The sequence below is a fragment of the Aegilops tauschii genome, chromosome 3 (assembly GCF_002575655.3).
Source record: "Aegilops tauschii subsp. strangulata cultivar AL8/78 chromosome 3, Aet v6.0, whole genome shotgun sequence".
Classification (NCBI taxonomy): Eukaryota; Viridiplantae; Streptophyta; class Magnoliopsida; order Poales; family Poaceae; genus Aegilops; species Aegilops tauschii.
In genome coordinates, this window is record NC_053037.3 from 581,404,782 (window position 1) to 581,431,471 (window position 26,690).

The 26,690-nt window shown below is 46.5% G+C and overlaps 2 protein-coding genes and 1 long non-coding RNA gene across 3 annotated transcripts; 1 reads left to right on the plus strand and 2 right to left on the minus strand.

Annotated features, from left to right (window-relative positions):
- Positions 1 to 9,857: 9,857 nt before the first annotated feature.
- Positions 9,858 to 10,976, minus strand: LOC141042526 (uncharacterized). The gene is made up of 2 exons (XR_012205677.1): positions 10,754 to 10,976; positions 9,858 to 10,012 (listed from the first exon to the last, which is right to left on the minus strand). It is a non-coding gene; the product is annotated as an uncharacterized lncRNA (long non-coding RNA).
- A 241-nt stretch (positions 10,977 to 11,217) lies between these two features.
- Positions 11,218 to 13,138, plus strand: LOC109745005 (hydroxyethylthiazole kinase). Its single transcript, XM_020304146.4, has 2 exons — positions 11,218 to 11,828; positions 12,497 to 13,138. Exons 1-2 carry the CDS (start codon positions 11,397 to 11,399, stop codon positions 12,887 to 12,889), a joined length of 825 nt encoding a protein of 274 aa, XP_020159735.1. The 5' UTR covers positions 11,218 to 11,396; the 3' UTR covers positions 12,890 to 13,138.
- Positions 13,139 to 16,327: 3,189 nt separating this feature from the next.
- LOC109744992 (disease resistance protein Pik-2-like) lies at positions 16,328 to 21,795 on the minus strand. Its single transcript, XM_045234355.2, has 2 exons — positions 20,738 to 21,795; positions 16,328 to 19,384 (listed from the first exon to the last, which is right to left on the minus strand). The coding sequence occupies exons 1-2, from the start codon at positions 21,595 to 21,597 to the stop codon at positions 18,076 to 18,078; spliced, it is 2,169 nt and encodes a 722-aa protein (XP_045090290.1). The 5' UTR covers positions 21,598 to 21,795; the 3' UTR covers positions 16,328 to 18,075.
- Between the last annotated feature and the right edge of the window lie 4,895 nt (positions 21,796 to 26,690).

The following is a 26,690-nucleotide window of genomic DNA, read 5'->3' on the forward strand; positions in this document are numbered from 1 at the left end:
CTGCGACGCATCCAGAAAAGGACTTGGGTGTGTACTCATGCAAGATGGCAAGGTGGTGGCTTATGCATCTCAACAACTGCGGCAACACGAAGGAATCTATCCTACTCATGATTTGGAATTGGCCGCAGTGGTGCACGCTTTAAAAATCTAGAGACACTATCTGATTGGAAAGAAGTGCCAGATATTCACCGACCATAAGAGTCTCAAGTATATATTCACTCAGCCGGATTTGAACCTTCGACAGGGAAGATGGCTCGAGTTGATTAATGACTACGACCTCGGGATATATTATCACCCGGGCAAAGCTAATGTGGTGGCTGACGCCCTCAGCCGCAAACCAGCCAACCTTAATGCTCTAATGGATTCCTTGCCTCCTGAGCATTATGAAGAAATTATGCGGCTCAATTTGGTAATCACCGATATCCGTCTTGCCAATATATTGGAAGTTGCCCCTACTCTCGAAGAAGAAATCCGCATTGCTCAGGCAGATGATAAGATGTTAAAAATATATGTTCAGAAGATGCACCAAGGGCGTGCACCAAACTTCTCTATGGATCAGCAAGGTTCGCTAAGGTTCCGAGGAAGACTTTGCGTACCCAACCAAGGAAGTCTGAAGAAGAAAATATTGGCAGAAGCACATCAAGCCCCATACTCAATTCACCCTGGTGGTACCAAAATGTATGAGGACCTTCGTCAGGTATTTTGGTGGGATGGAATGAAGAAAGACATCGCATACTTTGTGGCCTGTTGCGACGTATGCAATAAGGTAAAGGCGGAACACCAAAAACCCGCCAGACTCCTCCAGCCTCTACCGGTATCCCAATGGAAATGGGATGATATCTGCATGGATTTCATCACCAGACTACCAAGGTCTCATCGAGGAAACGACGCAATATGGGTCATAGTGGACACACTAACAAAGGTGGCCCACTTCCTTCCTATCCGGACCACATACCGTGCAAACCAACTTGCACAACTGTCTGTATCAAGAATCGTCAGTCTGCATGGAGTACCCAAGACTATCACCTCCGACAGGGGATCTCTCTTCACCTCCGCATTTTGGTCCCGACTACATCAAGCCTTGGGGACCGCTCTAAAATATAGCACGTCGTATCATCCTCAGACAGATGGACAGATTGAGCGAGTAAATCAAATACTCGAAGATATGCTCCGGTCATGTACATTGGCCCAAGGGACCAAGTGGGAAGACTGTCTGCCCTACGCTGAGTTTTCCTACAACAACAGTTTCCAGGCCAGCTTAAAGATGTCACCCTATGAAGCCCTGTATGGCCGGAAATGCCACACTCCATTGAACTTGTATCAAACCGGAGACAGCCGTATTTTCAGGACTGACTTAATGATCGAAGCGGAGAAGCAAGTCAAGGAAATCCGAGACAGACTACAACTGGCCAAATCTTGACAAAAGAGCTACTATGATGCCAAACATCGTCAGATCAGCTTCGAACCCGGAGAACACGTATACCTCCGAGTCACCCCTATGAAAGGAGTCAAGAGGTTTCAGACCCGCGGAAAATTGGCACCCAGATATATCGGTCCAGTCCCCGTCATGGCCAGAGTCGGAACAGTTGCATATCAATTGGAATTGCCATCGGAACTGTCAGAGGTACACAACGTGTTTCACATATCACAGCTAAGGAGGTGTATCTCGCCACCGGAGAAAAGGACTGATATGGCAGAGATAGAATTGCCTAAGGATTTGACCTATGAGGAAAAGCCAATCAGAATATTGGATCAAACAGAAAGGGTCACTCGAAGCAAAGAAATAAGGTTTTACAAGGTTCAGTGGGAGCACCACACCGAAGAGGAAGCGACCTGGGAAAGAGAGGAATTTTTAAGGACTGCATACCCAGAATGGTTTTCCCAAGCAACCGAATCATCTTAAGTGGGGGAGGTTTGTGACAGCTTGGATTTTTGCCTTCTTGGGCATACCCTTGACTTTCACGCAAGCGACCTCCTTCCTTATTCCTCTAATATATCCCCAAAATAATCCAATGAATATTTTTCATAAAAGAAAAATATTCATTTTCCTTTCTGAAATCCAATTCAGAAACTTGTGCTCCAAAGCAACCTCAATTTTTCTTGCTCAGAAAAATCTGAAATAATTCCTGAATATTCTTAGAACCTTGGCACGCCTTCCCATGCAAAAATATTGCATCACTTTTTGTAATATTTTTGCTGTAGAAAATCATTTCTCTTATGGCCCAAAATTCCAGTTTGTACAGCAAGTACATTTTTCCAGTTTGTAATATTTTTGCTGTAGAAAATCATTTCTCTCCTAAGAAACCCTAAACCCTAGGAGATCAGCCCTAATGGCTTTCTAGAAGGTGGCCAAACTTGGCGACCAAGTTTCTGGACAGAAACTTGTCAGCTCAGTTGAGTCCAATCTGGTCGGCCTTGGTATGATCCATCACCCCTCCTAGACTAAACACTGCACGGACAAACGCGTAGACAAGGTTTGGCCGCTCCTGGACGTTGTTTTGGCCATGCCAACTTGGTGACCGCGTGAGGACACGGCGCCTGGCATGCGTTCGACGAGCTCTAGGTGGTGCCAACGCCTCTGTTTCGCGCGTGCTCGTTTCAGTGCTCGCCGATGACTGTCGCGCCACGCCGGTTGAGATCACAAAATTTCGACCCGGCCGAGCACCAAACGGGCCTCAAACGTTCGGGCTGACCGGCGTCCTCATATCCAGCCCAAATATGGGGCGAATATGGGGGGCGCCTGGGCGCGTCCGCCAGGTCGGACTGACGTCGGGGTCCCATGCGGAATCGCCCGGAAAACCGACGGTCTGAAACTTGTCTCCTCCGTCGGACCGATGTTGTCGTGTGGCGCCGCTCCGGCGTGCCGCGTAGTGCCTAGCCCGACTATTTAAGCCGACCGCCGGCACCGAAACCCTACCCCTCCACATTTTCCTCCACCCGCCGTCCGCCGCCACCACTTTCCACTCCCCATCCGCCACCAGTAATAGCCATGCCCCCACGTCACCGGATAAGGGACCCACCCATTTCTATCGCCGGAGCGCCGGCTACAACTCCTTGAGCAGATCCGGGCAAGGTGCGAAGCCCGGATCGCCGCGGGGCTACCTCCGGATGGAGTGGATCCGGAGGAGGAGTTGGAGGTGGAAGAAGTGGTGCATCCTCTCAAGTCCGTAGTTAGTCCTGTTGGTGTAGGTTGTCTTGTAGGGTGATGGCCGCAGCATGGCGTTGCATCTGCTTGCTATCGTTGCTGCCTTTGAGTGTGTTTCGCTTTGCTCCTTGTATCAGCCGCTTTGCTAAATCAAAGCCGGGCTCTTCTTGAGCCTTCGTTCTAAATATTAAAAAAATAGCATAGCATAGGTGGTCTTCTTTTGCCGGGCCATGGCGGAGAGGCGGATGGCAAGAGGGAGGGAAGTGGATGATGGGATCAGGCTAGCGGCACGGAAAGGGGGAAAGTGGATGTGGCCATGTAGGATAAGGCTGAACAGTTTGAGACGTCCGGTTATAGATGCTCTTACCCCCACAGAAAAAGCGTGATCGCATATATATAATACTTCCTCCGTCCGGAAATACTTGTCTTAGAAATGGTTGAAAATGGATGTATCTATAACTAAAATAAGTCTAGATACAACCATTTGTAGGACAAGTATTTCCGGACGGAGGGAGTATTTAATAAGAATAATGGGCATTGTACAAACCAGGGGCGTCATAAGCATCTCGAACATGTACAATGTGCCAAGTACACGATCACTTCATCATGTACCTTACCCATGAACGTTTGAAAATGGATCCCGTGCTGTACCAAGTACTCCCTTTGTAAACAAATATAAGAACGTTTAGATCACTGTGATTTAAACGCTTTTATATTTGTTTACAGAGGGAGTACTAGTGTACATGATAAACCCCCGACTTTGTACCTCGCACAAGTAACCTATTTCTGGCATGTGCGAGCATCGTGTACCTTTCCCATGAACGTTGAATCTACATGACCATTATGTGCCAAGCACATGATCGGTGTTTTGCATTTCTTTCTTATGAAAATTATTATTCCAAAGTAGTCAGTTTGTGAAATAATCACTTTCACTCTTCTGTTCTTATTTCAAGTATTTTAAAATATGTAGAAATATTTCAGTTTGTAATAATCAGTTTCACTCTTTTCTGCTTATTTCACATAGTGAAGAGTGAAAATGTACTGAACATCAGTAAGTAGGACCATTATATGTAGCCATCTCCCCTGTCTGATTCGTATTCTTCAGGTATCGTGGGCAGTTTTTTTACAAGGTCGTGGGCAGTTTGTTGATTTTGCTGTAATTCTGGGCAAAAACAAAACAGAGATAAATCAACAATATGCCGTGAATAGCATAAACGGAGCCGCTGGCAGATAGGATGAAACATGCATTTTTGTGGTACTTCCAAGTACGATACTGCTGACAGGTTAAGCCCCTCAATCCCAATTGGAGCCAACAACCTCCACATCAGTATAATTTCCATAAACATTAAAATAGATGGACATGGAGGTACTGCCGCAATCGTGCTACACACATCATCAATCGTGTCGCACTCTCCACTGAACAAAAACAACCAATGTTGTATCTTGCATCCAAGGAGTACATGGCTGTACTTTGCACATCATAGATATGCAATCTGCAAAATCTAGTCATCTGCGCCAAGAACTACCCACTTTCTGTACACCTTTCACAACCAAGCCCATGTACACTGCGACTGGTACTGGGGCAAGAATACAGTACCTGCATGATTATCCAGGTTGGACTGACTCTGGTCTGCTCTCTGCCTCACGTCAGAAGAACCCTGGATAGATAAATCGGAAGCTGTACAGGATTTGTATCCAGAGTCAAATATAGCAATGGCGCGGTCAAGTCAGATCACCTTATTCGCACACCTTTTACATATTGTCGAAATTCAGACTTGCACCTTGGCCCGTCCCATACACCCAAAAAGCCTAACTGTAAACATTGATTCATCCACGATAGGAACGTATCAGCCAATATGTCCATTCGATCCACCTTACCAAGACTAGTCAAGACAGCCAGAGTAAATGTGCCCCAACCCCGTTCGATAAATACAGATCAAGCCAGCCTGCCATCTTACCTGCATATGACGACGGATTACAGATGAACACCTGAGATCTATTGCTGCCCCAACCCCGTTTCCAATCTGGCCTGCAGCGCAAATAGATCCATGAATGGTCACCATCCTGCTATGCGCCCAATGGCAAAGTACATCCCGACAACCAGAGAAACCATGCGCACGGCTGAAGTGAGTTATAGACCAGAGTCACGGGCCGTGTCCCATAGCTGTTTGTCTCGTTTCTAGCTGATGAACAGTACCCTACGCTATGTAGTAGGCGAGATCACGGACGAAGGACCTGCTAACCCGATCGATATAACCGTGGCCTGGCGAACTTACGGTAGCGGCTGGCACATATCACGAGGCGTATGTACGCACCAGATAGGCGGGCCGGGGCGCACCTGCTCTAAAATATATTTTCGTTGGGACGGCCTCGTCATCCTTTCTAACTGTGGCATGATGGGTACCTGCTTTTACGTCTCTAACCTTGTCACTCGTCAGTTTGAATGCATCGGAAAATCGTAGGACGTAAATATCTTAGGGATGTACCCACACCGCCCTACTGGTGAGTACCGGTTGCTACTACACCGGAGGAGCCACGAGAGGCACATGCATGTAGATCTGCTATCTCAAGGTCAAATTGGCTGCTATGTCTCCGTGTTGGGCTCCCGCAAGCCACCGAGGTACGTCGGGTGGTCGGAGACCGTGTCACCATGCTTAAATGCTTCTGCCCTGGTCCATGATAATCTACATTGGTACCCAGCACATCATCATGGCGAATACAACCCAATGCACAGTCAGATTGAAAGCAAACATGTAATAGTATTCGACACCATAGCTGAGTCGTTCCAACGGATGCGTGTTCCAATTTTTCCCAGCAACTCATATGTTTTTGAGATGGATGGCACTGTTTGCAACAACTCAAATATTTTTGAGATAGATGGCACACTTGGCATCTATACCCGTAACAGTGCCACTGAAATTGTCGATATATGGGTGTTGCAAAACTACAAAAGTGAGGTTTGGGACTTAAAGTACCGAATCAAATTGCCGGTTGCAGAAATAAGGGGGCAGTTTAAAGGTTGTGATGACCACTGGTATGTAAACGTTGTTTCGGTGTATGGTGGCATACTCTTGCTGGTTAGTTTTGATTGCCGGGTGCTTCACGTTGACAATGATGGCAAACTGGTTGGCAGTTTTAATCTAGGTCACGGAGGCATCAGTGATTATAAATTTCAGCTCAAACAAACTCTTTTTCCGCATAACTTCTTTCCGGCTCGGAAAACTCGTTCTTGGAGCGAATGGCCTTTCATCTGATGGTTATTGAGTGCTGGTGCTTCTTAACGACCTAGTTGTCGTATCTTCATCAGCTGAATTATCTGTTAACTGGATCAAGTATGAGACTCCTTAGTATGTCAATCGTTGCCTATGTATATAAAGTTTTTTTGATCAGAAGCTCCGATTATTATCTGGTTGCATGAAATCCATGCTTGTTTCGATACCCTTTTGGGCTGAACCGACTACTGCTTGTGTTGATGCTGAAATTACAAAGTCATCTTGCTCTGTTTTTCAAGTATATTCCAACTAATCCGCCTCATGGCTCTATTTTCTCGGGCTGAAGAATATGTTTTTTCTTTATCATACTATTCTATTTAGAGAAAAGTATACTTTTCGTCCCTTGACTCTTAGCAAAGTCAAAATTTGGTCCCTCAACTTTAAAACCGGACAATTTGCATCCTCAATTCTTGAAACCGGACGAGTTTCGTCCCTCACTCCAGTTTTGACCGGTCGTCGCGCCCACGTGGCAAGGTTTTATCTTTCCTTCCGTCTACTCTGGTATAGACATTTTGACAAACATTTGGCGTGCAATGTCTGCCGCTACCAACGACTCGCCCCGCCACACGACGTTCATCACCACCAGTCCACCACCGGCTGAAACTCGTGCGGCGTGCGGCGGGCGTGCTGGTGCCCGCGTCGGATTCGCCGCCCTTGCTCGGCTCAGTGCACGACTTGCCCTTTGCGTTAAAGTCCTGCAAAGTGGACGGTCGCCCGGGGCGCAGCTCCACATCGTCTCAGCTGTTGCCGTCCTCACTGACAGAGTGCTCGGTGTGGCAACCTGGCGATAGTGCAATGCAGTATTTAGCCATGTCATCCCGCGGTGGCTCTACCCGTCGGGGATGCCGAAGCTTGCAGCGCTCGTGTCCGGCTTCAGATGCGCCTGCACTGGAAGACACGGATGATGTGGAACAGGAGCAAGTGTTAGTGTCTTAGCTAGTTTATCTGCATGTTTATTTTCCTTGTGCATGTGCATGCCGTGGGCATGATACTCGTACATAGCTGCATGCGTGTGTGTAGGTCCGGGTCGTGCGCTAGGCCACCACCAACTGGCTATCGCCGCGCACCCTCCTGCCCGGCCTCCGAGCATAGGTCCTTCTCGCCGTACACATGCTCACCGTTTGCTTTTGTCGCTGCCAACTATTGAATTCATACTCCAACCAACTCATTTAAAAAGTCCGAACTGATGAAGATACGTGGGTAATATATTTCAACACCCCCCCTCACGTCTAGCCTATTTTAGTCCTTAGATGTGGGATCGATTTAGGTCGCAGAATCGTTTTATTTAATATTGCGTTGGCAGGGTCTTGAACTCAAGACATCTTGGCTCTAATACCATATTGAATTCATGCTCCAACAAACTCATCTAAAAAATTCAAACTGACGGAGGGTAATATATTTCAACACCAACGACTGCACTGTTGATGCCGCTACATCGCCCCGAGCCTACACCACTGAGGCATTGACCCCTGCTCCATGAGCGCTTTGACTGAGCATGCGCACCATCATGCTCAGCCTAGAGCCCTAAAACATGGTGCAGGTTTCAACACGCTTCAACGCCGGCGACCTGCAACGCTGCGTCGCCTCGTCCTCTGGCTTCAGTACGAGCGCCGCGAGGACGAGTTTGACCGCCGCCGCTACTTGATACCTGTAGCCGGACAACCTCGCTTCTCGAATGTGCCCGCTCCGGCGATGAATCGTACATATCGTTGGTTTGTACGAAACAGTTATCGAAATTTTTGAAATTTCCGAAATTTTGACCATTTCAAGTGTGAGCGAAATTTTTGCCACACCAAAATCGTAAATAATGATGGCGTCACGGGTGAACGGGGCAAGAGAAGAAGGAAATTGCAGATAATGATTTGGGTCGCTACTGTCTCTACTCGTCGATGGATCGCCGGGCGACGAAATCTTTCAGCTCCTTCTTCAATTCCTCACGACTTTGCTTGAAAGTAGCCACGGATTTCTCCACCTCCTGCTCACACTCGATCCGGAGCTTCCTCAAGCCACCCATCAGTTCCTCGACGACCGCTTTCAGCGTCATCTCCGAGGCACTGCTTTGCTCATGCATCATCTTCCAGCCGGCGGCCTCGTCCTCCTTCTCCGTGACCAACTTGAGGAGCTTCGCATTGTCACCCATGAGTTACTCGACGAGGCCGGTCGCCTTGTCAACTAAGGCATCGCTGATCTTGAGCAGCTTCATCAAGCCGTCGACCAGCTCCTGCTGCGTGTGACGCCAGCGAGAATGTCGTCGTCGCCGGCGAAGGACTTCAGAACGCCGGCTCGTCGCGATGGCCAACGCCGCGAATGCGCTTGTGAGAGCCCTCGCGTGCCCCTGAGAGCTCGTTCGAGGGCTCCACGGCGCGCCGGGACATCTCTGTTGCGGCTGCAGCTTCGCAGCGGGACCTCTCTAGTGCTTCCGCGGCCTTGGTCTTTGCTGGCTGATTATATGTCCACCCTAAACTCCTCCTACCGGTCATGGCGGAGCGACTTGGCAGGAAAGACCAGTCTTGTGGGTGATGAGGAGAGGAACTGTGAAGTAATTTTCGAGTGGGTAGTTTTTATAGCCCGGTGCTAAGTGTGAACACATATTAGTTTGATAGGTGTGAACAGATTTGCAATTACTTATTGAATTGTACTCTGCAATGTGACGAGAAACAAGGTCAAAATTTATTGATGGCAGAAGGTTGACCACGTGGTTGCTCGTCGTTGAGGCGGCCGTGGCGCGCTCTGCTCATGTCCGTCCGCACGTTTTGCTCGCCATTGAGGCGGCCGCGGCGCGCTCCGCACTGGTGTCCCTGCGCGTGCTCTGCTCGTCGTTGAGGCAAATTTACATGGCAATGGTTAATAATTCTTAATAGTTGTCTTACATATTCAGGATAATTTAAAATGCCACATGCCGCAAGGCCCAGAACACTCACGACCTACATATGCAAACAATTGTAATAAAATATAAGCTAAAAGGCTGAGCTGGCGGCCTTCCGACGATGGTCTTGCGGTCGTTCACTCCATGATCAGCCTAGCACCCTTGCGGCCGTTCAGCCTAGCACCCTTGCGGCCGTTCACTCCAAGTGTCCCGACCCGCCTCCGCCTACGGAGATGCTGGCGCTGGGAGGCTCTTGGGGCTGCTGGGCCTCTTCTAGAAGAGCTTGACAGCGTGCAATCGCGCGCATGACAACACCGCGGAACCGCTCCATTTCCATGTCTCTGGCCTGGTAGCAAATTCCGTCCATCACCTGCATCCTCAAGATATCACGTTGGCGATGTTCTACTTCGTCGGGGACGTCAACTCTGCCAAGGATGCGCTCGAGCCTGGCCACGGCAAATCTCAAATTCTTTGTCACGCCCCGAGACCGGGCCTAGGCGAGACAGTCGCGCGCGCCTATAGACCAAGAAGCCTATAGTCACGCAAGGCATGATTAAGCAGGCATAACCAGCCGTGGATCACAAAAGCTCATATATTGACTATACAAATTCCTTTACATTTACAAAGAGCCAAAATACATTAAATTCTCTAGTCGCTTCCCATCCACTGGTCAGGCCTAACTTGAATGACGACGTCTTCAAGACATGTTAATTTAATCATCGTCTGCATCTAAAAAACATTGGAAGCAAGGATGAGTACGATAAATCATACTCAGCAAGTAGATACTTCACGTATTCAACAAAATGAGTAGTATGAGGATGTAGATCAACAGATGAATTGAATTCAAAGGATAAACAAGGTAATAATACTCGAGACATGTTTCAATGGCGAAAACGAACAAGGGAATTATTGGCGTCACACATGACCGCAAGCTTCCCAACCCGGGAGTCACAGGGGTGAAATTTCACACTTTTACGCTCTTAAGAGGGGTACTCCGACGTCAACAGCCTTGACCAGAAACACACAGGTTTCAGAAGAGCAGAGCTCTTGAACCCACTAAGACCCGGACACCTGGACCTACTGATGTCGATCGCTCCTACGGATCCATCACCGACACGTTCCCGAACAAGGTCCGTCCTTAGCGGAGAACTCAGGCAGTCCCATACCTGAACTGTGACAGGTACAATACGTTTGCCGTCGTGACACCAATAAAGATGGACAGAGTATGATATGTGAGTGGATCAATGACAAGATGACTGAAATGTCAGCCAAGACAATACACTCATAACTTTTTAGGAGTTCCTCCAAACTACTTTGATTCCATCAACAAATGGACTATGGGGACAACACATCCCTCTCTAAAGGATCAAGCAGAGTATCAATAAAGATCAAGGTGCGACAATAAAATCAGATAATCAAGGAAGACAACAATAAGGAACAATCAGGGAGTTTAGCAAAGCAGCTACTTGCCTCCATAGAAACCATGCTATCAATACTCAATAGTATCCCCACTGACCGGGCTCGCCTTCGTATAACGATATTGTATGATCTACATATTCTGCTTGGTCCTTTCTCTATATCAAGGTAGCGTCTCTCCTCCTATTTGCTTGCAGCGATGCATACCAGCATCTCCTCCTCGCTCTACTTTCATTCTAAGTCTATTTCTGAGCGACCCTTTCTTTCTCACGATGATGTGTGAAGTGCAAGATGAGCAGCGGCAGCTATTTATAGGGAGTGAGCACGGTGTAAACTAAATATCAGGCCGCCCTGCCCCTTCATGTTGACCTTTGGAGCAGTGTAAATATCACTGGCCGACGTCTCCTTGAGTGACCAAATGGTCATTTGCTGTTGTATGGCGACACGCAGGAGTCCACGTATGCGACTAGAAATGTCCAAGCCACTAGCTGCATGCCAACGCAACATCCATGTACACACATTTTGTTGCTTCTTGAAAATCCATCGAGACGAATGGCGCAAATTACAGTTTTCACCAAGATGAAATTGCACAAGGCATCTATATCCCCTCCTCACTCTCCTCCGCTGGCCGCCAACGCCGCCGCATAACCAAGTCAATCTTCCCCCACCCAACCCCCCGCGCAGCCTCGCCGTCGGCATGGGCGAGGAGAGGACGGAGGCGTGGTGGGGCCGGCGCGCGTGGGCGCTGCTGTCGGCCGTCCGCGCGCGGGCGCCGCTGGTGCAGTGCATCACCAACCTCGTCTCCATGGACATCGCCGCCAACGCCCTCACCGCCGCCGGCGCCTCCCCCGCCATGCTCCACTGCATCCGCGAGATCCCCGACTTCACCCCGCGCTGCCACGCCGTCTACATCAACGTCGGCACCCTCTCCGAGGACTGGCTCCCCTCCATGCGCGCCGCCGCCTCCGCCGGCCGCCCCTGGGTGCTCGACCCCGTCGCCGCCGCCGCCTCCCAATTCCGGATGGAGGCCTGCCTCGAGCTCCTCGCGCTCCGCCCCGCCGTCGTCAGGGGGAACGCGTCCGAGATCCTCGCCCTCGCCGCCCGCTCAGACAGCTCCCCCACCTTCAAGGTACCTCAACTAAATCCAATCCTATTAACTGCTTGTTAATTTCCAATCCAATCCAATCCAATCCAATCCAATCCTAGCAGTGGGTGATCGATTGTGAAACTGCAATGTTATAAACTGATTTGATCCACGTGCTCCTGGTACACGACGATTGATTCTTCAGCTCATTTGGGGTCATTGTGGTTGTCACTCAAATTGACTCGCTGGAAACATATGCTGTCCATGTAAATCTTATGGCTAATTTCAGGTTTAAAAGAAAAACCATAGCCCAGCTTTAAGTGAAAGCTAAAATAAGCAGTTCGACACGGAACGTGTAAGGTTCAAACATGCTGAAGTTACCTTGTATCACAAGTGCAGAAAACAGAGCGACTAATTGCCTTAGCGTGCCCCTCCTCCCACAGCACTTTTCCCACAGCGATAAGTAGGTTGAGAGATAAGCGACTAATGGCAGTACAATTTATCAGGGCGATGCACTACAGTCATTACCCTGTCTCTGAAGAAATTTTAGACTGCCTGCAGTAGTGGTGCTATTATGCATTCCAGGACAATTGGCTGACTGCACTATCTCCCTGTTATTTGAAGATGAGCAATGTGCATACCAAGCCTATTGCCGCTTACAATATATATTCCATCTTGCTTCTATCGGTACTAATACTTGTGGCCAACTGCAGGGTGTGGACAGTTCACATGACTCAGGGGAGGTCCTGCAAGCCGCGAAAGCATTGGCACGGTCCAGCGGCACAGTTGTCGCAGTATCTGGAGCTGTTGATTTCATCACGGATGGCGAGCAGGTCATCAGTGCTAGCAATGGTGTGGCAATGATGCAGAAGATCACAGCGACAGGGTGTGCTGTGACTGCTCTTATAGCGGCATTTGTCGGGGCGGATCCTTCCGATGCTCTGGCTGCAGCAGCATGTGCGCTCGCCATCTTTGGACTCGCTGGAGAGATAGGGATGGAGTCAGCAAAAGGACCTGCCTCTCTCAGGATGCATCTCATTGATGCTCTCTACGGTCTCGACGAGCAGACCGTCACATCTGGAGTAAAAATTGCGCTGCTGCCGTAATGCATGTGTGCCGTGGCTATCAGTGCTGTAGGAGATACAGAGTCTGGAGTAATCTGCAGGATCATTTTGCCTCCTTGGTGCTTGGAAAACCGTGAAGCAGATCGTGTCAGATTGGCTGTCAGATCACTCATCAATAATCCGGTGACCATCCCGGCTGTAGTAAGTACGTACATAGTTGTGAATTGTGATGTCACACAGAGAATGATGTTCATAAAATAAGCCAGTCGAAATAAGGTGTTTGTGCTTCAATGGCCTTGAGATGGTCGAACGGCTATTCTGTTCAAACACTTTGATCCCCCTATGCCTATTATCACGGGCGACGCTAGGGGTATTCTTGGGTCTTCATGTGAATACCCATGATTTTTACAAAACAGTGTTGATTTTGGCAAAACAGTGACAATTTTCAAAAAACAACAATAATTTTGGCAAAATGAATACACATGAATACCCGGTTGCAAATTCCTGGAGCCGCCACTGCTATTATGAATTTAATGATTTAAGGCCCTGCCGCCCCGGGAGGAAACTTTGGAAAGGAAGCTTACTGGTTCGTCTGGTTATCCATGTGACGTCATGCTGCAGTTTTGCTTCTGAATTTTGTTTCCCATATTCCATGGTACATTATACCAGTACTGCAACATATAAGCTGAATCATCCAAGGGATGATCGAGTAAGCTCCTTTTTTACTTCAAAGAATATAAGAGAGAATCTTATGAAGAAGCCAATCAAGGATATCGTTCTTTCGGAAGCTTGAAAGGCTCTGTTTTGTTCCTCTGTGTGTCCTCTGTCTGAGATGTGTGCTCTAGGCATCCAGTTCACGTCAAGTGTGCAGTTATTAGTCACAGTTCTCATGTGTTCAGTTGATGCTCAAACTTGTAATCTTCCATGTAAGCTATATATGCCGTGAATTTTCTTCCTACCATCAAGAGCTTTTTCCTCTGACTACTTCCAGTTACGAGGGTCAAGGAGTTACCAGGTTTGGATACAAGTTCTCTGTGGCTCCAAAAGGTGAACTACCAAGAGAAATACTGATACAATCTCCAGTTCTCAACGGCTCAGCTGAAGTATTTTGCTAAGAAAAATAAACTCTGCCCCGCCGAAGTCAGGGGCAACGCGTCTGAGATCCTTGCCTTCGCCTCCAGCTCAGATAACTCCTCCTTCAAGGTACCTGCTCTTCCCCTACCTTCATTGCTAGCACGGGAATCTCTTCTTTCTCAATTTGCAATCCTAGCGGTGACTGACACAAGATCTTGACTAAATAAGATGATCGATTGTCAAATTGCCGTGTGCAACTGTAGGATAAACAGGACCTTCGATTACTTTAGGGTCAAAAGAGATTCCGTTCAATAGAATTAATGAGATGAGATCAATAGTTAACTGGATGAAATGAAGTGAAGGAAAATACGACATCTGAACATTCTCCTCATTACGTTTCAACCTCTACCTTCTCTACTAGTCTTTACCTTCCTTTTCTTGTGGCTAATTTCAGTTTTGAAAGAAAACATAGCTTTAATTGAAAGCTCAAATAAGCAGTCTGATACAACCTGTAAGGTCCAAACCTGTGCGTGTGTGTTTGTCAGACATCAGCTTACCCTTGTGGAGTTTGATGGCTTCAACGGCCATTGTGGAGTTACATCTTGAGCCTTTGCTAAAAGGAAATCACATCTATGAGAAGATTGATTTATGAAAGACCTCTTAGCAATTGTAGGGATGTGAGTGACTTCAGAGTTCCTCAAGGCTGTACAAGTTAGAAAGAAGTCAGCAAGGATAGGCCTGATGCTCCAGTGACCAGGGTTAGAGAGAAGATCTTTTGGCTTCAGTAGCAATCTCCAAGGTTTTGCAATCTGTGAGAATTTTTTTTCCTCCATCCGAGAGCTCTAGCTGCCAAAGCCGCCAAAAGTAGCGCAGAAGCTTAGGTCCAAACATGCTGAAGTTACCTTGTGCCACAACTGCAGAACATGAGAACGGCAGAACAACGAGTCCACCCCCCCCCCCCCCCCCCCCTGACATACTAAACTGATTAATCCACCCAGCTATCCACTACCACATAGTTTACCCCGTAACTCGAGCTTAGGAAAGCGATTTTGCCACGCTGGCATGCCATGTGACGAAGAGTGCCACGATGGATGAAGTCCATGAGAAAAATGGTTCATGTCGAGGCCCTCCACCCAGTCCTGTCTGCCCCCTATCCTGGCGGTCTCTTTTCTTCTCCGCCCCTCTTTTGTCAGGGTGATGCACTCAGGTCACTAGTCTTGTAGCTTCCACAAACTATATTATCCAGTCTCTCAAGGAATTTTAAACGGGTAGTCTGGTCAAACGTCACTTTTGTTAGTAAAGTTCTTGCCTGGATTCCAGGACGATTGACTGGTTGACCTATCTCACAGTTATTTGAAGACCAACACACATACCAAGCCTGCACCACTCACAGTATTCCATCTTGCTTACAGTTGTACTGATAGCAAACATCAGGGCGTGGACAGTTCACATGACTCAGGGGAAGCGCTGCAAGCCGCGAAAGCATTGGCACGGTCCAGCGGGACGGTTGTTGCAGTATCTGGAGCTGTTGATTTCATCACTGATGGTGAGCAAGTCATCAGTGTGAGCAATGGTGTGGCAATGGTGCAGAAGATCACGGCGACAGGGTGTGCTGTGACAGCTCTTATAGCGGCCTTTGTCGGGGCGGATCCTTCCGATGCCCTGGCCGCAGCAGCGTGTGCACTCGCCATCTTCGGACTCGCTGGAGTCAGCTAAAGGACCTGCCTCTCTCAGGATGCATCTCATCGATGTTCTCTATGGTCTTGACGAGCAGACCGTCACATCAGGGGTCAAAATTGCCCTAGTGTCATAAACACATGCATGCCGTGGCTGCAGTGGTTATGAAATATGCAGTCCGGGGTGATCTGCAGGGTCTTGGAAAACCATGAAGTATATATGGTCAGATTGGCTGTTACCGTCCATGTGTACATGGCCCCATCGATAAATTTTCCGGTGGCCATCCACCCAGGCTGTACTAACCACCTGGCACCTACACAGACAGTGAATGTTGATGGCAAAAAGGTTTTGCGTCACCTGGCATCTACACAGACAGTGACGCTTCACAAAATAAGCCGGTTGAAAGAAGGACAACTGCACGAGTAGCTTTGCTGCTGGTGTTTGTGCTGCATTGACTTTGAGATGGCCGAACTGCTAGTCTGTTCAAATGCTTTGAGGGCCCTAGGAGGAAACTTCAGGAAAGAAAGCCTATCGAGTTCTCTGATTGGTCTGGTTGTGTCATGACATGTCATACTGCAGTTTTGCTTATGAATTCTGTTTCCCATAGTCCCATAATACATTATATCAGTAGTACGACACATAAGCTGATTCACCCAACAGAGAATAGAGCTCAAAGAGAGAATTCAAGAAGCCAATCAAGGTTACTGTTCTTTGAAAGCTTGTACTTCCTTTTTATATGTTTCCCTGTGTGTTTTTCTTGTCAGAGATGCGTGTTTTGGTCATCCAGTTCACATAAAAGTGTGGAGTTCTTACAGTTACAGTTCTCACTGTTTTCAGTTCATGCACAAACTTGCAATATTCCATGGAACTTATATACCATAAATAGAGAGATTCAGGATACAACCATAATTAAGAGCCAAAATTAAGAGAATATTTGAGTAGTATAGCGGAAGATCGAGTGCAGAGTCATAATTAAGAGAGTTTTTTCAAAAAAAGGGAAAGGCCCTGGCCTCTGCATCACACAGCCAAATTTACTAAAAGTGGTTCGAGTAGTTCAAAGTAGTAAAATACAAAGTGGAAAGACCACAAACAGTTGGAAAAGATGATTGCATGACTCTTGTTAATCAAGAGAGTATCAAGCACAACAGATAGAAAATTAGATTCATACAAGTTCCTTATTAAGATAGCAAACAGTAGTTCCACTTCAACCAAACCACCCTTATTAATTTAGAGCATGTTTATCTGCCTCTACCTTCACCATTACCATAGCTTCGGAATATGTCCCTCCTCTTTCCGTAGGTCTGATCGGTGTGCACCACTGCTAGCTGGGACTGGGACTAGTAAATCACAAGAAATCAACAGAGCAGAAGCTTCCGTTGCTAAAGAGGGAGGCCTGATCATGCGGTTCAATGCTTCCAGGAGGAGCACATGGCACTTGAATTCATCACTCACTGTCCCCCGATTTGTCCAGAAATGGAGGGAGAAACTAGGAGGAATGGAAATAACAAATTAAGACAATGAGTATTCTTAACAGTGGAGAGATGGCCGTGCTTACTGATGGTTTGTGCTTGATTCAACGCAGCCTTGATTTCCTCCAGTAGTGGCGTAAATTGCTGGATAGCAAGGTTGAGTAGCTTGAGGTGTCCTCGAGCAGCTGCAACCTGTGCCTCCTGTAACCAGGAACAGGGAAGAGGGCTAGGAAAATCAGTACTTCCTGCAACTCCAAAAGGATGGCACACACCCATTTCCAAAACTCGAGTTTGACAACGAATTGAAGCAACAAAACATGAGTTATATGCCAAGTAAATTATACCATTAAATTAGTACCCAATGTATAAATTTTACCAAGTTACATGATTTATGTATTATTAGTATAATTTATTGATGGTCAAAGTAACATCTTGATAAGCATGCGCGGGAGTACTAACTAGCCTAGGATGAATAGGGATATGAAGGAAGACCAAAAAAAAGGAAAAGAGTAGCGACCAGTCCATGTAGGACAGAAGTTAACATGCCAGTGAGCCTGATCGGATCATCATTTAGAAATTTTGTTGCATCAGGACCTAGCACATCCTTGGTGAGATGCTCCATGAGTGGCATGGTCTGAGGAAAATTAAATGAGTATGAACAGAGATGATGTCATGATGTTGTCGATAAGGAGGCCTCTTTATTTCTTCCGCCGTCAACAGCATCTCTTCACGGATTTCAGCGAAGCGACCCTTTAGAATGAGCATCTGAGCGATGACTTGCTAATCAATGATTGTGAGCCGCATACATACCCTGATGGATGGCTAGTACAGCCTGTGGTTCAACCATCGGCCAGAAAACGTGGTGCACCAAGCAGTGCTCTTTTTCTGCAGAAAGGCCGAGTGGCGTATCAAGAGGGAAACAAATCTAGCTCCCAGGAGCCATTCCAGACTATGTACACTACGTGAAGGGAGAGGGCAAATTAATGGAGATAACGTTGTTGTACCTCTTTATTTCTCCACGCTCTCATCAGGCGCATCATTGCATGTTAACAGCACCCTCAACTCCCTCAGCTTGCGCAACTCTTCCACAAAGCGTGCATACTTGTCGGCAGCAGGCCAAATCCACAGCTCCTGCAGGGAAGTCAGCTTCCCAAGCCAATCGGGCATCCTTGTCTTCCTGTCAGCATGTAGGCACATCAATCCCTGTAGCAGGGCCATACTGTCCGGCAGTTCTTCTATGCCACTGCACCCGATGTCCAGTACCTGCAGCAACTTTAGATGACCAATATCTTTTGGGAGTTGACGTGTACGTGTAAGCAATAGACTCATGTACCGAAGGTGAAGTGAGCTCCCAAGTCCCTCCAGATAATGGCTTTCTTTCAAAACAGAGTTTAGCACCACTGCCAGTACACGCAACACGGGGAAACTAGATAGCGGGGGCAAGGCGTCCATAAGACCTCCAAAGGCAGCAACTGACCTCACTTGTGACTTGTCCATAACAACCTGAGTACTGATGTTGTCTAAGCCGAGCTTTTGGATGGAAACTCGCCGGCTGCCCACGGACGTGTGCTGCTCATTATCTAATATACTGATAAAGTTTTCTTCTTTTGACAAGGAACGAAGGACATGAAGTATCATGTCATGGAGACGACAACCATTAAGGAAGCCTGATCTTGTGAACTCCACAGGTATGATCATGTTTCTACTAACAAGCTCATTAAAATATCTTTCTCCAAGCTCAAACTGACCTACCCCTTCTTTATCATGAATAAAGCCTTCAGCTATCCACATCCATATCACCATTGTTTTGGGAATACAATCATCCTCCGGAAATATGCTTAAATATAATAAGCAAGCCCGTAGATGCAATGGCATATCATAATAGCTAAAAGACAATATCTTCATTGTTCTCTTAACTTGTGAGTCATCTTCATCATGCCCAAAACCTATATTTTTGTAGGCATGTGACCATTTCAAGATTGGTTTCTTAGCTAGCACACTAGCTATTGTAGCGATGGCTAATGGAGAACCATTGCATTTCTTCAGAATTTTTTCAGACACCTCAGTAATTTTATCATACACGCCAGCTGATTTGTATTTCTCAGGGCATTCCTCTGTACCAAATATATTTGTATAGAACAACTTTTGGGAGTCCCTATACGAAATCTCTTTTGGCGTATAAACAAGAGCACCCATATCAACTTGTGATTTGCGAGTAGTTGTGATTACCACATTTCCAAGATCATTATCCACCAAAGCGCATTTTATCAATTCCCATGTTGGTGTATCCCATATATCATCAATAACAATGAAGTGCCTACAAAATATTAGGATGCAGCAAGTTATGAACCTAGAGTACATACGAAAACAAGAAGCTTGCCATAATAAGAACTAATCCAAGAAATCATATTATCAAGTTCAACAAGGTCATCGCAAGAGATTAAAAGCATCCCTTGCCGCTCCCCTATAATTTAGAGGTGCAAACGGCCAAGTATACTTTAGAGGAGTATATTTGCTCCTCTAAGAACTTGTGGGGTTCTAACTGATCCCCTAAACTTAACTCCCTAAAATCTATATTTGGCTCCTACATTTCGTCGAACACTTACTATGTACCTCTGCGCCGAGCGGCGATGATGGTGCCCACGCCGGCAACGCTGGAGAGAAGGTGGGCACGTCAAGAGTGGAGGTGCAACAGTGGCGTGGAAGTACGTAGGTGGAGCAGCTCCAGTTTGTCGTCCCGTCTGGCTGCGACACGTCGAGGGAGATGCTCCGGTGGGCCGGCGTGTTGTTGGCCCCGCTGGTATTCCTAGTAGCTTCCACAGGAGGCACCCGAGGCTATGGTTAGGCTTGACCGCCAACGTGACCGTCCCATCACGTGTCGAGAGCATCGAGGTGCTCGTCGACGTGGCCTGGGTGCGGCAAGCCACACGTCTTCCATCGTGTGTGCTTGGAGCTCGTGCTCAGGAAGAGCAACACGTGCTTGCTCTACTGGCGCTCATGGTACATCGACCCCAAATAACGGCAAACGACCTCCGGCCCTGCCAACAAGCCTGTGGCGACCGATGAGTGGTGGACCGCAGTGGGGTGCAATGGCGGTAGTACGGGGCTAGGCCGCGGAGGCGTAGACGGAACTGAAGATGCGTGGGCGTCTTCCGAGCAAACAAAAAATTTCCTTGAGCCGGCTGTGGGCGAGTATATTTAGGGATCGAGATGCGCCTCGAGTAAAAATTATCCTCCTCTAAACCTTTTGAGTAATGGTTTAGGTCAGGCTTTGAGTAAAAAATTAGAAATTTGTACTTATCTAAAGCATTTGAAGGGATCAGTTGGAGATGTTGTAAGTCTTTCCACAAAATTAAACTCTTGCCACTGTCAACTCAGATCCATAATTTTTTGCATAATCCTGTACTTTCAATAATATATCTATAGATTTATAAATAGTATGTTTCTGAAAAAAGTACTACTATTTTTGTATTATAAGAATATTTTTAACAATGGAGCTAGAAAATGTATAGTTTTAAGTATGTTCATATACGGTCAGACCTTCTAAAATTTGAATACATGGATAATGGAAAATCAAGTAAAATGAAAATGGTTTATCTAAACATTTCTTCCATCCCTGGTAGGTCCCACTGTAGGGGTGGTAGAATTCTACCGAGTGAGTGATACACACCTCTTATCCTGGAGAAATTCTTTTATTTCACTGATGAGCTGATACTGATCCAATATCATCATATTGGAATTCATATACTTTTCCTTGTCAAGGCCAATTAGAATGTCCATGAAAACTTTCTTCATGTCTGGATACTGACCGACCGGAACAAAAGCCCCACACTGGAATTTCACCTTAAGCTTGTCATAAACAGCTTTGGCAATGGTGGTTTTGCCCAATCCACCATATCCGACGATGGAGACTATCTTCATCTCTTGGTGCACACCGTGGCCGTCCTTCCCCTCGAACAGCATACTTATGAGCTCCTCCCGTGGCTCATCAATGCCAAAGAGCTTTGTCACTCTGTACAGATCCAAGAGGCGAGGATCCTCCATGGTCGATGTTGTCGCAGCAGGCTTGGCCACAATATCATCGACTTTGTACATGGAACGCCGCAAGGCCACAGCCTGCAGTTGCTTCTTGATGTCTTGGATCTTTCCAGCGATACTACGGTGGTCCGCTAGCTTCTTCAAATTGAAGAGGTTCCTTGTCTTCTCCTTGAACCACTTGAGGCAATTCATCTTGGCCGCTACTTCATGGTCATGGTCATGGCCGCCGTCCACGCTCACCAGGAAGGTGTCGATGATGTCCTCCATCGCATACGACGCCTTCCTGACTTCGCGGGCCCAGATCCAGACCTGCTCATCGACTTGGTGGCGCGGCACCTGCGCCACCTTGTTGAGGGCACCGTGCAAGCTCTCGAGCTCGTGTGAGAGAAACTCCACTTCCTTCCTCAGGTCCTTGTGCAGCTTGTACTCCTCCTTGAGCAGCTCGGCCAGCTTGAGAAGTAGGGAGCCCATGGCTCCTGTCGCCAGTTCCATGACTGCTCTCGCCCTTATACAATCTACAAACAAGTAACAAACGAGAGGATGAGAAAAAGGAAGGGGTTGAGCAGAGCAGGGGAAGAGAGAGAGAGAGAGCTCACCAATATTGTGCAGGTTTTACCCTCTCAGATCTGCTAGCAGCAAAAGAGGATGGCGCAAGTGAGTGGATGAGATGAATAAACGGGGATATAGTGGAGGTATTGGCCGTAGCCCGTAGGGTAGCATAGCTTACAGCTGCCACATGAGGCACGTCACATGTTTATCAATGTCAACGGGCATCTACTTCGGTGTTGGGTTGGCAAATAGGCAATTAAATCCAAAAGAAAATTACCTCGGCCAGGGAAGATTGCAGTTTTCATACCAGCGCATCTTCTATTCTTAAATAGTTTTTTTTGCGAGTCTATTTTTAAATACTTGTAACTCACTAACTATTTTTTTCTAGCATGTAGTGCTTCCACGTCAACACATGCATGTCCGTGACGTCATTAATCTACCATCCCACTAACTATTTTTTTCATGCATGCACCTTTCACATCAACAAATCATACTCCCTCTGTTCCTAAATATTTGTCTTTCTAGAGATTTCAACAAGTGACTACATACGAAGCAAAATGAACAAACCTACACTCTAAAATATGTCTACATACATCCGTATGTTGTAACCATTTGAAATGGCTAGAAAGACAAATATTTGGGAACGGAGGGAGTACATGGTTACCAAATCATTTACCATCACTTACCACCTCATAATTAATTCTCACAACTATTCATCACATCGACCTAATTATCCATATTTTTCAGTCTACCATGCCACAGCAAACTCGCGGGCTATCTTCTAGTACTAATTAAACAAGTCGTATGCATGATTGATGTTTTTTCTATAAAGGACGCTTTTTATTTACTCATGGTGATGGAGGATACTAAACATAACGAGTAAACACCCAACCTATGCGCAATTAAGATGCACACAGCCAATACCAATATATACAAGAAAAATTGCTGGCACAGAGCAAAGCCATAGAAGGCTGCAGCTATGCCTAGGCGGATTGAGAAACAAAGAGGGAAAAAAAAGAGCAACGGCGATCCATGCTGAGCATGCCCTAATCCATGAAGACGATGCAAGCACACACAATCCGGACGTCATGACCATACAAACAGGAAACCGTGCACACACTAGTCAGGAGTTGTTCGCGGAGCCAAAAACATCTGTGTGGCGTACTAGTCACATCACAAATCAAGGAGAAGAGACCCCAAAATCTCACATCGGAGACACTTTGATGTGCGTCGGCAGCGAGGAAGCGAGGCGGCCCATCCTCGCTTGGGAAGTCTCCCCGCCTGCAGGAAGGCGCGGGTGTGGCCGTCGATGGGGTAGAGAGGGGGGGGGGGGGTGTTCATGTAGTTATGTGATGTGAAAAAAATATAAGGAGATAAATGTTTATGTAATGATGTTGAAACCTTTTCATTTTCATTAAGAGCTAGATTCAAAGAATTACTCTATATTATATTTGCCTAAAAATAGTGTCGATTCATGAAACAAGTTCAAAGATACTTTTATTGAAAAAAATCATCCTCATTGTAAAATTATAAAATCGAGAAATCTTACCATGAATTTTAAACAACTTGATCATTAATGTGTGCCCAATCCTGCGAAAGAATGAGAATTATACATAAGAATTGTCCCATTCACGGAGTTACTGATTGGACTTTTTATGCTGTACTTAGCCATTTGTCCAAAATTATGTTAGACTCCGCTTCAGGTGGCATCTTTTGAGCAATCACTTTCGGAGGGATACACAACTTCTTGATGAAAAGATGATCAACTGTGACAATGACGTACTGAAAGAGCTCCAAACATTGAAAAGGTGACGAGTTGATATTAACTTCATTGGTAGAACAATTTCAATGAAAATGCTTATACGAACAATTTTGAAAAAACCGTGTTAGACCTTATGCCCAAAATGCTCAGAATTCTTATAAACTCTTATGGTAATAATGATAGACCTACGGATATTTAATCTCAAAAACATATTTAATACTATGGTGAATGGAAAGCTTGAAAAACAAGAATTTTCTCAAATAAAGTCGTTAATCTTGCTCGTGACGTTGATATGTTTAAACTGAGAGTCGTGCCTGTGCCTGGAGAGAAGTGTCGGGAACTACCGGAAGAGCACCCATCACCCCATCTATAGAGTCGAAAAGGATCACTCACAACCGCATCCACCTATTGTAGTGGAGGAACCCACTGCGGGCACATGAAGGGAGGGGAGAGGTGACATGGGCGCTACCGACACCATCAACAGAGGAGAAGGAGGAGGGATACCCCTCGTCAAAACAACCACCCACAAGTAGTGCTCCATGACCACAATTTTTATTGCGCCAATGGCCCCTGTGACGGTTGTACGAAGGGTTGCGGAAGTGGAAGTGAAATTTTCCAGCGTCATCGCCCCAATGCCCCATTGGCCACCATCTCCCCACATGGATTTTCCCGTTGCCAAAATTTGCACCATGGATCTTGCCAGCGCCGACGGCACGTGCAAAAGTTATTACTACACTCGTCAAGAAAACAAAGAGAAGAAGTTCATCGAACAAAAAGAAGAGGCAAAGTCAAGGCTTTGTTGATCCCACTCCTGAAAATGACTCTTCGATCAAGGGAAAGGGTATTCATGGTTGAATTCAAGTAGCAAAAAAAGGCAAGCATCTTCGTCGCTGAATACAGCCAGGGAACATATGCTAGTGATGCACAAAAAAACTCTTCCCTGGATACGAGGCCAATAAAAAAACTATAAGGGACAAGTGGCACTGGTTTTCATACAAGGGACAAGTTATTAGTAATTTGGTAGTACCAGCTAGTGGGTAGTAGATGGCATCTCGGGAAGCAAGTTAGTCCATCTGCTTGGAATCTATACCGGTCATTGCGGCAGAAACACATGCTACCCATCAAAGCCAGGTCTAACACGATTATTTCGGCCATCTTTTCTTATTTGTAAAACGTTGAAATTTTTTGCGTGTCTTGTGAAAGCTGTATATTTCCGCATTAATTTACAGCATTTTTACAATTTGGTTTGTGTGCACTGTCTTTTTGAGATTCTTTTACCTACATGTCCAGCTGGTTGCCATGCCTTGTGCGCCAAGAATTAACGTGCCAAGTAATTCGTAGAAGAACATCTCTTTGGGAAATCTTATGTGATGATCGTCAGCCAGAGGGATTGTTCCAGCCAACGATCTATCTCACGTCGGATTCGTTTGCACGAATCGTGGCGCATGATCCAAGCCACATCGGATTTCCAAACGAACTCGCTATAAGAAAAAAGCCAGCGAACTACTTCCAAAAGACTACAGCCACCGAACTGGCTGGCAGCGTGACCCTCCAAGGACACCTGGGTTTGAATCCTAGCCTACCCCTTTTCCATTTTTCAAAGCAATTTCCCTAGAAAAAAACCAACATGGCAGTTTATAAATTTTCAAACTATGTCACATGGCATTTTTTTATTATTAAGAGATAGCATTTTTATTAAGAGTTGACATTTTCTATTATTTAGAGATGACATTTTTATTATTAAGAAATAGATTTCTTCTATTATTAAGAGATGGCATTTTATAGTAAGATATGGCATTTTTTATTATTAAGAGATGGCATTTTATTATTGAGAATTACATTTTTCATATATTTTTCAGAGCATGGTATATATAAATTTATGTTTATTTTTTGTTCATGGCATTTTTTGTTATTTAAGAGATGGGATTTTTTGTTATGTTTAATAGATGACGTTTCTATATTATGAGATGGCATTTTTCCTCTTTGTCGACATGACCCAGTAAACTGCCCTGGTGAAACCCTCTAGAAAAAGACTGTCCTGGCGAACTAATCGGCAGCTGGGAGCTTCCCCCATAGCGAACATCTACCAGTTATTGGGGCCTTGTTTTTTTGCCGAAGAAGACCCAAATTCTTTGCCGCTAGCTCCTTGTAAATGGAGTTTTGCTTCTTCAAACAAAAAACCTTTTTGCAAATTGCACCCATATATCAAAAGAAAAACTAATAGTAGGTCTGTATCAGGTTAGTCGATTAAGGTGCAAACCGTTCAACATGCTGCGCGTCAACTTGACCTATACGTACATTACATACGGTCCAAATGCAAAAAAAAAAAAAAAAAAAAAAAAAAAAAAAACATGCTGCGCGTCAACTTTTACCTGCCGGGCATGGGGAGGAATTATTTTGCCGCTCCCGGGTGCACGCCACGTCAGCAAATTGCTGCGCATTTCTTGCACATGCCGCCCGCACTCAGGTCCTTCATCTGCCCGTTTTGATCAAAGCACGCGATATGGATGGAGACGCGGCGGCGGCTGGAGTTGAGGACGTGCGGTGGAGCGAAGCTGTTTCCCTCCAGACTTTCAACATGGAAGCTTCCATTCAGGTGCTAGCTGTTCACAAACTCCTTGCCCCCGTGGCTGCTTCGCCGTCGTGTTCCTGTCCTCGCCATGGCCACGTTGCTTCGGCGCACCACCATGCAGACCTGCAAGCCAGGAGAATGAGCCAAACTCACTCGTGCGCTTGCGCTTAATTTTTGCCAGTCAGGATCGGAGAAATTCTTAACAGACGAGCCATGTCCCAGACATCAGATCGTGGGTTGTTACTGACTTGGACGTGGGTCCGGCCCACATCTTTTTGCATGGCGCGCCTATATATTGGAGGCGTCGGCGAAGAGATCACATCTGCTCTGCCTCCAAGCGCAGTACCCATCATTGTTCCACTCCCTATTGCTGCGGCCGGTGATCCCGTCCCGTCCACCTCGTGCATGGTTGTGTGGGAGAGCAGGTCTTCGAAACACCGGTTCTGCAGATCCTATGGAAGAAGGGCGATTAGGTTTTTGGGGAGCGTCTTCAACGGGACTGCTCGCCACTGTTGATCTACATTGAATACTTTGTTTGCGCCGCCTTCGTCATCACCATGTCCACCATCATGGAAGCCGAAGGACTCACTGCTTACAAGCTCGCTGCCGAGAAGAAGGTAGCCAAGGACATCGCTATTGCGGCCACCCCGGCGTCCGCCTGGCCTATTGGAGGATATGACTCGTTTATCCCGCTCCTATTTA